Source organism: Acanthochromis polyacanthus, chromosome 6 (assembly GCF_021347895.1).
Source record: "Acanthochromis polyacanthus isolate Apoly-LR-REF ecotype Palm Island chromosome 6, KAUST_Apoly_ChrSc, whole genome shotgun sequence".
Taxonomy (NCBI): Eukaryota; Metazoa; Chordata; class Actinopteri; family Pomacentridae; genus Acanthochromis; species Acanthochromis polyacanthus.
In genome coordinates, this window is record NC_067118.1 from 10,020,817 (window position 1) to 10,032,878 (window position 12,062).

Consider the following 12,062-nt stretch of genomic DNA (forward strand, 5'->3'; position numbering starts at 1 on the left):
AAGATATGAAAGAAGAGGACTGCAAATTAAAAAGCTTGGATTTAAATGATGCATAGGGCTAGATGATTATGGCACAAAGGATCATGATTATTAATTTACCTTCAGGACAAAATATGTTGTTCTTTTATGTTTAATTAATTAGAGCTCTGCTTTCACTTCCATGTGGTGCTGCACTTTGGTTTGCATCACAATAAGACTTGCGTTAACACTCTTCTTCACCTGAATTCAGTGCGTCTCCTAAAATATCCAAAACATTTTACCGGGAATGCCTCACTGACTGAACACTTCTTTATCTGCTGTTTACCGATGTTCTAAACCAAAATTCAGGCAAAAGTAGAAACTAACCAGGTGGCTGTGCACAGAGAAGCCTTTAGTCTCTACTCAGTTACTGCAATACAACAGCTCAGAAAGAACAAAAATTACTTTAAACAGAGTGACATACCCAAGTGTTCTCTGGGCTGAGCATGCATTTCAAAGGTCAGTAATGCAGCCAGTCATGTTAATTTACTTCTAGGAAGCCAAAAGCATTGGTTAATATTCAGTTCATTGAGCAGCCCTACGAATGGAGGCTGTAAAATTTTGAATTGCAAAAATCAGCTTTAAAAAATACATTTTTAGTGTGTTTCTTTTTTAAGATCTCAATGATGCACTCAATGCATTTTACTGAGAAACACTGACTATGAACAGAACTGTTAAAATGAAATTATGTAAAACTTAAAAATGAATGTAGCTGAGATTCTTCTCAGAAGGCATCCTTTTGATGACAAGGCTTCATTACATTTAAACAACCTGGAATTAAATGTATGCAATTGTGTTTTTATGGTATTTTTTTAAAGTTTTAGAATGTTTTATGTCGTATTATTGGTGCAGCTCTTTGAATAGTAAACCTAGAATTTGATGGTGCTTGTTTTGTTTAGTGCTACCAGCCCCTTGCTGTATATAATATTTTAAGATTATTGTATTGGTTGTGTTTTTCTTAAGGGCAGCATAATTTAAATTCTGTGCACATTTACAAGCAACCTTTTGATTTTATGTCTGTAATTTACCCAAGGTTGTCAATAACCAGCTTTGTAAATATATAGCTACAGAGGAACGTTTGTTGTTTTTTTTTTACTGCCTCAGCTTCATTTCTGAATTATTTCCAGTTTGACGGATCACTAAGCAACAGGCAATAACAAAAAGGGAAAATGGTAATAACTTAATTGAGACACTTCATGTTGTTTGACATAGAGGCTGAATAGCTTTTCCCACCAGGTGTGTCCTTTAAGTGGCTGGCTAGTGAAACACAGCGCACACACACACACACACACACACACACACACACACACACACACACACACACACACACACACACACACACACACACACACACACGAAGGCTTAATACTGAAGTAATTTTGTCCACCCCCACCTTGTCTGTCATCCTAGCCTTTCAAACTGCACATGCTCACACATTCACACACATGCACTCACAAGGCATGGAAACACTGCTCAGCCTAAAGGCTTTGTGGTTGCCTAGCTGCCCACCTACTCACCTGTACCCACCCATCTTCACCTGTTTAGATGCTTAAGACCAAAATAGACTTGAAACTAATTGCATTATCGCCGTGCTTTGTATGTGCCGTCTCGAGAGGCTGTTGGTACTTGCAGGAGAGTCGCCGTGGGCGGTTCACGGAGGGTTTGGAAGTGTCAATCCATCATGGTGCCCACTCACTTAGGACACATTTGCAAAAGCCGGTTGCGTGGTTAAGTCCCTCGCCTCTATAAAAACACCGGGGCAAAGATCCTGCCCAAGCTTGATCAGCTGTGTTTCCCTTCCACCCTGCCCTCATCGGAAGAGGTGAGACACTTTTAGACAGCGTCGCCTCAAAGGCATTCAAGGTGAAAGCGGTTGTCTGCAGCCGTGTTGTTGCCTTTGGAAGGCTAGACAAACAGATGCTTTTAACTAATGTAGATTCGCTCAAAATGACAATTCTCACAGGTTGTTAGCAGGTTTAATCTTTACCGCTGTTCACCGTTATGCATAGTTAAGTGTGTCAGCATGCGAGTAGAGGGTGGAGGGAAAGATCAGGAGCTCGAAAGACCAAAATATGCATCCTCTGGAAACTTTGTCAGCACTACATATTGTGCTGATCAATGCTGTTGATATTTACCAGAATGGGGAACTTTGAATTTAGTGCCACCTGCAAAACACATGCATATCAGCTGGCTTTACCCTATCTGTACCCAATGTCACGACAAATCATCCAATACTTGTCAGAGGTTTTTGGATTCTAAAGTCAAAAAATGTAAATCAGCGAATCAACAGTCTGCAGGCTTCATCACAACAGAACTGTGGATGTTTGCCCAAACTTTTCTAAACTTATGTTGTATTTTTGTTTTTGTCTTTCCGTAAATGGGTTTATTGTACATGTCAAAGGTCTGCAAACGTACAAATCCCAAAGTCCACACCAAAAGGACTTATTCTCTCCGATGCTAAGTCCAGGTTTTTCTGTGGTTATTTATTTACATTGGCATGTAACATATTTGCATAATACAGGGGTCGGCAACCCGCGGCTCCGGAGCCGCATGCGGCTCTTTCAGCCCTCTGTCGTGGCTCCCTGTAACTTTGGAAAATACATTATTCTGCCTTTCAGGTGCGTTTCAATGCATTTTATTATAGAGAATTTTATTGTGAAATTACCGCTCTTACTTTGACGTGTCACTCCACCGGATGTGCTGTGCCTGTGCATGAGAGCGCAAAGAGAACACGGAGCTTCCGATTCCCACACGTTTCATGCCTTTTTTAAAATTTTACTCCTGGAGAAGCAACGCCTGTAGTTTCACATCGTTTTGTACTCAAGAATGGCAAGCCTGTATATTAAAGCTCCACTGCAAGAAAGACACGTCTTTGAGTCAAAAGTACTCATGATAGGGTAATACACGTTACTCGCAAGAACAGGGCTCGATGTCACTTCCAGGCAGCAGGTCAGAGTCAGAGGAGTGTCGTCTTGGAAAAATAGGTCAGCGACTTACCGGAGAAAAGTTATTAGCTTAAGATAAATAGATTTTACAAGTTAAATAGACATTCGCAAAATATTGATTTCCAGCTAACATTATGTAACATATGAGGTCCAGGAGCAAAAATGACATTAACCAAGTAAGATACATATTAGTGGAAGGACACAATTAAAAATGGATCTATCTAATTAGAGGCTTTGTAATTAAGTAATCGCGACTGATTAACAAGGGCATGGAGGTAAGAAAAAAAACGATGTATGCAGCGTTGTCTTCATTTTAAATGCCAAAAGGATTTTGCGGCTCCCGGTGTTTTCTTTTCTGTGGGAAACGGGTCGAAATGGCTCTTTGAGTGTTAAAGGTTGCCGACCCCTGGCATAATACCTGACTAGCACCTTAAACAAAGAATTGACTGCTTCAGTCCACCATTATTTCTTCACTGGAGCTGCTTCTGCCTTTGACACAAACATAAACTGTTAGATCTTAGGTTATGGTACATTTCCAACGCTACCTCATGTTTATTAGGTCTGCTGATCAGTCAGAGCACATTGATCCTTTTTACCTTTTTGTATCACCTGTCTTAAGTGATTCCTCATCTTGTGGCTCGTCAGCTGTGGTTGCAGCACTTTAACAAGTTACTATAAGTTTCCAAATGGAACCGGTGGGCTTCCGGTATTCATTGCTGTTATATGAAATGTCTGACTACGGTTTCTAATGTAATGTTGAACCACAGCCAAATATTTTTCCTAAATTGCTTCATTTTGCCATTGCACCAAAACAAAACAAAAAAAACCCCTCACACCTTAAATAACATTATTTGCAAAGCACAGCCAGTCATTTTTTAGTGTGGAGCCCTGCAAGCATTCAGCTGGTAATGCAAGTCTGTTGTTTATTTCTTTACATTTTGACCCCCATCCCCTTTCCTCTTTCTCCCCTCTCTTTATCCCCCTTCTCAGCTCTTGGAGTACGTTGGCAAAGGAAAGAGCATTATGGATGTGGGTTTGGCCCAGGCCCGCCAGCCACTCACCACCCGCTGCCATTACTATGAAGTGGAGATCGTCGATGCTGGGGAGAAGTGCTACATTGCCCTGGGCCTGGCGAGAAGGGTGAGCTTTCTAAGAAAAGAATGGCTTTGGACAACATCACACACACCTACACTCAACAGAGCAGAGAGTTTTTTGAGTTTTGTATTTGCCGTTTGGCCTCTACCCCTATTTTTCCACATTGTCGTATATCAGGAAGTGTAGCTCAATGAATTTAAGGGATGTGGACTGCATGAAAAAGTCTCCCACTGGCTTACTCTTGCATTCTGCTTTTTTAGACTTTGCCCTCTTGGTCCCCACAGTTCAACAAGTGGCTGAGCTAAAAACATGCTAATGATGGAAAACTTTGACAAAAACCTGAATTGGGAATTAGGTAGATAATTACCATGTGCAAAATGTTCCTCAGACCATGTCTTGGGAATGTTGTAATCTTGGCCCAGTGAAAGAGCAGCAGCACTCCTGTCCTTTTATAAATCCTTCCATGTACATGCAAATCTCTGTGCATGGAGAAAATATGATGAGTGGCTAAGCCAGTAAAGCCCTTTTCAGATGACAAAGACTGTGTGGAATAGACTCTCATAGTAAACACAAGGGTACAGTCATAAGCCTGATTTTCATTCCCATTATCCAGCAGCTTAGCCATTCTCTTTGTATCTAATGGCCTACTTTGGGGAGATGAAACGCCTCCAAGAGGAAAATACAATTAGAGAAATTTTAACACTCTCATTTGAGCCCTTATTTCTTTTTCCAAAGAATGCACATGTGGTTCCCATTTCAGCATTAGCACCACAACTTGTAGACAGACAGACTTGTAGATGTTTTGAAGGGGAGTAAGACTAATGGACATTTAAGGTCCCATTTGGTGGAAATCTGTATTTAATATGATTTGTATGTTTTATCAACTTGAAGGTGCAAAAATGAAAGCTGCGAGACTATGAGGTTGTTTATTTCTACCTTTCCTGCAGCCCTCCCCCACAACAGTATAGGCTCCCAGCTTTACAAGACAGTAGGAATTACATCAAGTGTCCACGCAGAACCAGAGCAGCTGCCTTGTATTTCACCAGGTTTATTTACCTTCTTTGGCTGCTTCTGCTAACTCTCAAACGTCTCAGCCACAAACAAAACACACCAAATGCCCTACTGTTGGCTGCAAGAGTTACACAAATGTTTTCATGCACTCCCAGCATCTACAGAACTGAACACGCACTGGATTCATTGTATTTTTCATCGTAATGTCACCACAACAATATAAAAATTCTTTGTTGTTAGCTTGTTGCGTGACTAATATGGCTAAAGTTACCACTAGCTTTGATTTTAATGTCCACAGATCAGTGTTCTGTGTAAAATGTAAAGCTGACAGATTATTTTTCAGAGACGGAAACCCAATAATCAAGAATTGGATTGGTTACTGTGTTTTAGTGCTGTCTCTTGTGTGTCAATTCAACCTAAACTCAGTTACTGTTTACATCTGTTAGCTTCTCTCCTGCTGTCTGTGCTCACATAAATTCATTTTGAATACAGACAAATTCGCAATAAGGTTGCTTTCATTTACATATATTCTCGTTTATGTTGTTGTACAACAGAATGAGCAAAAACTACAGACTACTACATTAAGAACAAGAAAAGCACTCAGAGTGCGTGGTACTCTGCCCAAGCAATATGGCATTGTCAGAAATACAGCATTTGTTTTTTAGTTATTGATGATTAGAAATCATGGCAACATAGAATTTAATATAGATGTAACCACAAACAAAATGACGTTGCGCTGAGCACAGGTGTGTGTTATACATGTGTACGTTATGTATGGATACGGAATCGTGTGAGCTAAATATGTAGCAGGCAGCGAGAATTGATGGGACTCGGAAACACCTCACAAATTTAATCAGTTTTTCCTTGTATCATTTCCGAAGATAAGTCCCAGTAAGTCCGCAACAGTCGATTTGTAGCAGGATGGCAATCATGTGATCGTCAGCAGGCAGCTGATGTAATATTTACTTGTAATCAAAGTTAAAGTGACACCGTGCTGCTATCTGGCAATGACACAGAAATCTTTAACAAATCTATGGATCCAGACTATAAGCTGCATCACTGCCTAAATCGAATCACTTGGTCCTTGTGTCATTTCTGACCTTCCCTAAAAATTTCATCCTACTGAAATTTTAGCTTAGAAACTTAGCCCCTCTCCTGCTCTCTGTGCTCACATATACGGTATTTTAACACAGTCGAATTAAAAATAGCACTCTTGAAATTTACATATTTTTCTGTTTCTGATGCCAGAAAATAGAACAAAGATACAATAGTGACTGAAAGCTGATGCTCTGCACTGCTAAACTGCTAATTTTATAACCGCAGTGTCATCTGCCAAAGTAAATAACCAAGTTAAGGACGCAGGCTGTGAATTCAGTTTTACACGTTAAATGATGGCTTTACAGACAAATTTAGAAGCAACAAAAAGAAAAGAGCAGAAACAGAGATAATCTTCTTTCTGAAGGGGACATAGACTGCATTAGGTTAGCTACATTTAAAGCTGCAGGCACTGGAACAACCCAGATCTGGACTACAAGCAGTGATTTTAAGAGATAACTGAGAGGGAGTAGAACAAGGGTTTATATGTTTCAATACACATCTGCAAAGCCTTAAAATACAAGCAGTAATAATTTAGTCATGGGCTTACTAAGCTTATGAGGGACAGGATGAAACTTGTATAAATGTGTGCTTCTAATATTCTGACGCAGGAACTACATCTTTGACAGTATGGCTTCATGATTTGTGAGTTTTTTACATCCTGTAAGTGCAGCCTTGAAAGTGTTATGAATGTGAAATATTAGCGACTGCCAAAGCCAAGGCCTATGGAGAGCTGCCAACATTGTCTCTCCCAGGGTCAAAACTGCTGCTCCTTTTAATAACAAAAATAAAAGATGAAACTTGTACCACATCCTTCAAGGTTTCAGAGGCAATTTATTTAAAATAGGAGCACAGGGATGCTTAAGTCGCTGGATGACATTAAGACAAAGACCGCTATAGATGCGTACGGAGTAGGGAAGCTGTCAGAAGAAATGGACGTGCACAGTACAGTATGTGTGTGGTCCACATTCAAGCCATGTAATTCTTGGAAATTGGAAAATGATTAAAATTTGAGAATGGTTTTAGTCCCGCAAGGGTTGTTGGGTTTTCTAGACTTGCTGCTGTCTATCTGCAGGCAGTGAAACAAAACGACACAGCTATAGACTGTATGTAAGAATGGACAAAGCCTCAGATGAACCAGCTAATCATGGGATTCTGGTGAGTTAATGTCAAAGTTTTCCTCCTGTGTAGTAGTGAACTTAGACATTAGCTACAGAGATGAAAACATTTTTTGGAGCAGGCTGTAATAGCTATTTATAACTATAGGATTAGTTGGCATTTTGTTCAAACAGATGGCCAAAAAGTCAAGTATAAATGATGTATCATCTAAAACGGTGGCTAATTTGTCGGCATTGGAGTCCTCAATAGTTCTTGTGCTGGCATTACCAGATAATATGGTTCTTATTTTAGAAATCAAATGAATTCTTGTCTCATTACACTCAGTGAACCAGTCACCTGGTTTAAGAGCAGGTATCACTTCAGTTCACTACAGCCCCAGATATAAACCAAGTAAATCACAATACCTACATTGTGAGTTGGTTCTAAAAATTCATACTCCCTCTGAAGAGCACTAATGACAAACCTGATGAAATGTCTAAGTTTGCAGCGTTTTAGCAATTACATTTCTGACCAAAGAAGTACACAAAACACGCAACATGAATTTTGAACAATCACAATGTGTAACCAGTCTTCGTCTGTCATATTAACTGAATAGTTTTCTGTAGAAATGGACATAAAAAACACTAAAATATCCTGTGATGGAGCTATAAATGGGTCCATATGCACACACATGCTCCTAGTTAAATGCAAGCAGACGCTGCTCCCACGGGTGAGGAAGAGGTTGAGTGGTGATAACTCCAGTCCCATTATCTCCTCACAGTCCCCTCTTTTCCTTTATTGTGCTGTGCAACTTTTCTCTCTGCATCTGGGTTTCATTATAAAGACATTAAGCTTAAGTCCAGGAGAGGTGATAGAGCAGCTAATTGAAGGGCTCGGGGTAATGACTGTTTACTCAACAGCAGTTGCACGTTTTGCTTGTCGGCCTTTTTCGCGTAGCACCTTGTGGTAGGAGAGCAGGCCTGAATATAAACACAGATTCACTCATTAATGCTGCACAGACTGCCAGAGGCTGAATGCCTGCCTCTCTTTCTTTATGTTTGCTGAAGTTGCCGACAACTTTGTCTGGCTCAGTCACAGACTTTCTCTTTTATTCCGAAGACAGTTCAGCTAAAAGCATTTCTGAAAGCATTGAGGTGAGAAATAAGCGACTGAATCGGTCCTCGTTTTAGTTCAACGATGGCTAGTTTAGAGGTTTAACAAAGTTTTGCGATGCGTCAGATGTCGGCTCTCCTCGCTGCATTTGCATAAAGTAAGAATGGAACTACTTTATGTAAATGAACTCAAATGAACGCACTGGAACGCACCATGAAATGCACCGCAAGTCAACCAGCATGTGATGCGATGCGTTTCACATGGACAATGAACTGGCTGCGAGAAATTGGTGAATCCTGTGTACATATACCTTCAGTCTCTGTTTATTTTTGACATTTTATTATCCCTTATTAGTCTTACAAGGGGCAATTTGCGGTTTTCGCATATCCCCCTAATTGTGGGGGTCAGAGCGCAAGGTCAGCCACGGTACGACGCCTTTGGAGCAGGAAGGGTTAAGGGCCTTGCTTAAGGGCCCGACAGTGGCCGCATTGGGGTTTCAACCTCTGACCTTCTGATTAGCAGTCCAGAGACTTAACCGTTGCACCACCACTGCCCTAAAACAGATCTGCTAAAATCAAGATGGTGAACATTGTAAACTAGGGCTGGGGGATATAGCTGAAAAAATTAGCACGGAAAAAGATTTAATTTATGTCAGTATCTATAGTTATGTACACCACATGCATGGACAAAACCCAGTCACCACCAGTTACAGCCTCCATCAGTGGAGGTCTGTAGCTGCAGAGTAGTTCACCTTAGAAGACTTGCATGAAAGTCACAGGATGAGCAATGAAGGCCAAACAGGCTCCATTACTGAGAGATATGACAGGCTGTGTCGGGAGGGAGCACACTTCAAGTTTGCTCATGCAACTGAATTGAGTGTTTTCATTGCCTGTTTTCATATTTTGCATCTGATTCATTTAAGTAAAACAAAGTTTTCTCGTTGCTATCGATGACGTGTCTGTCGCCACTACACATTGCTATCGTTTTATCGCCCGGGCCTGTGGCAAACATTAAATTGCTGAACAGTAACATGTTAGCTTGATTGTTGAAAGGTATTTGCATGTCCGTACACTCCTGTTTTCAGTCATGCTCTGTCACACATGTCTGGCGGAAAAGTGGTCATGTCACAGTTCATATTTTGCTTTTGACATACACCTAGAAACACAAGCTTAAGTTTATTTTTACACAGTAAGTGTACTTTTCTGTAACATGTGAGAGTGCAGTGATTGTGTGTTGGTTTCTAAGTGTTTCTAAATCCTCAAACAGCTCAAAATTCACTTTGTGAATAGTAGTGAACAGAGAAATTAGCTACAGCGAGCAGAACATTTTTTGTAGCAGGCTGCAATTTTAGCGTGCCATTCTATAGGGTTCTATCTGGAATTAGCATTTTATTCAAACAGATGGAAAAAGTTGATTTTAGAAGAAGTATCATTTAAAACTGTGGCTTATTTGTCTGTGTTGGGAGTCCTCAATAGTTCTTGTGCTGGGATCACTGGGTGATGTGGTTCTTATTTTAGAAATCGTATGAATTCTTGTCTTGTTGCACTCAGTGAACCAGTCATTTGGTTTAAAGGCAGGTATCATTTCAATTGACCAAGATGTTATTTCGCTCTCTACAGCCCCAGATATTACATCAAATAAATCACAGTACCAACATTGTGAGTTGATTCCAAAAAAATCATGCCTCTCTGGAGAGCGCTAATGAAAAACATGATGAAATGTCTAATTTTAAAATGTTTTGGTAATTACGTTTTTGACCAAAGAAGTACACGAAACACATGGGATGAATTATCACCAATCACAATGTATAACCAGTCTTCATCTGACATATTACCTGAATTGTTCCTGTCGAAATAGACGTGAAAACCATTAAAACATCCTGCGACGGAGCTAAAAACGGATCCGTATGCACACACATGCTCCTAGTTGAGTGTTGAATGTTTCGAACTTATCTTACAGTTTAATATCACACTTGAACGCATCATGTGTAGGCTGCCGCTGGTGCTCTGCTAACTTACTGCTCATGCTCAAACACCGTGTCAGGCTTGTTTACATGTTGCACGGCTCATCAGTCCCATTTCGCTGCACTTTGTTTTGGGTCTGATCAGAATTCCAATGCTCTGATGCAAATGACGTTGAGGCTTATCGTGTTAAAAGCAAAGCATTTTATTAACCAAAAACAAAAAGATGGAAGTAAATTTTTGAATCCCCCAAGCCACTGTTGCCAGTTTCCCGTCCACTGAGGAAGTCTGAGGAATTTGTGCAATGTGAGAAGTTTTGAATTCTTTGTGTGTAAGGCAAAAGCGTTGTTTTGTGTGTTTGTAATCTGAGATCTGTTTTTGACCCTAGACCTGGCATGACCCCTCGCTTTCTCCCTCATTCCTCTGAAGATAAGGGTCCCTGTGAATGTACAGCATGCATACGCTTGGTAGAGCGGTTGTTTTTCATCCGGTACACACTCCTGTTGCTAGGCTGTGGGACAAAGGGAGATCTAGGATTAGTTATGGGGTGGAAGAGCGTTGAGAGGGGAGGAGGGTGGCAAGGTAAAAAGTTTGGGAGTTATAAAAATCAAGGGAAGCAGTTGAAAATCTGGAAACCAAAGGAACAATCAGGAACACCCTCATGTCCTGAAAAACAAACCCCTAAAATCCTACAAAAAAACAAAACAAAAATGTGGACAGTAAAGTGAAGAGGCAGGTAGGGGAAATTTGAGATGGCTGTGACGGTAGGTAGTTTCGTCAGTAAAGTAAAGACCTCATGTTTTTAATGACTGTATTGAGTCACTGCTAATGTACATTAGCACAGTAATAAAGGCACGCACACATACCACAGCAGACCCACTTTACACACAAACAAGAAATTAAACTGCTCAGGAGACTGGAATGGCCTTGTTTCCTCTGTCCTGGTTTGCCCCGGGACCAGGTCCTGGGAACAGAGCTCTTCCTCTTCCTCCTGTGATGCAGCAGTCCTACTAACTGGGCTGCTGGGCTCAACGTGTTTATTCTAACAGGGGTTGATTTAGGATAAAACAAGGTGCAGGTACTGTGCCAAGGAAAACACACAGCACCAGCAGTACAACAACACTGTCCGAGGTATATTGTGAGGTTTAACCCTCTGAACCCCGAGCAGCCTGTTTTGCTTCTGTTATATTTTTATTCACTGTGGGCTCTTTTTTTTCCCTATTGTAACATAAAGTTCCTGCCACATCTTTTAAAGTAGAGAGAACTCAAAAAGTCTTCTCTGCAGTATGACGCAATTAGAGTGCCATGAATAACAAGAAAAACACTCCAAAAGTGCAGTACTCCACCAAGATTGATCAGTCGTATGATTATCAATGGATAAGTTCCGATAAATCCGCAGCGGTCAATTTGTAGTGGCATCGCAATCATGTGATCGTCAGCAGGCAGCTGACATAGCGTTCACTTGTTGTCATAGTTACAGTGACGCCGTGCCGCTATCTCGCACTGATACAAAAATCTTTAACAAATCTCTGGATCCAGACTATAAGCCGCATCACTGGCAAAATCTAATCACTCGGTCTTCGTGTCTTTCCCGACCTTTCCTGAAATTTTCATTCAAATCTATTATTCCGTTTCTGAGTAATGTGGCTAACAGACAAACAGACGGACAAACGTATGCTGATCGTCACATCACTTCCTTGGCAGAGTATTAAAAAAACACAATATG

The 12,062-nt window shown here is 40.7% G+C and overlaps 1 protein-coding gene across 2 annotated transcripts in view; it reads left to right on the plus strand.

Annotated features, from left to right (window-relative positions):
- The window catches only part of spryd3 (SPRY domain containing 3), a 107,130-nt gene that overhangs the window by 53,480 nt on the left and 41,588 nt on the right, over positions 1 to 12,062 (plus strand). For both annotated transcript variants that reach the window (XM_051949301.1, XM_051949300.1), the window contains one exon: positions 3,954 to 4,103. In XM_051949301.1, the coding sequence (XP_051805261.1) occupies positions 3,954 to 4,103 (150 nt within the window). The remainder of the gene's footprint in view (positions 1 to 3,953; positions 4,104 to 12,062) is intronic.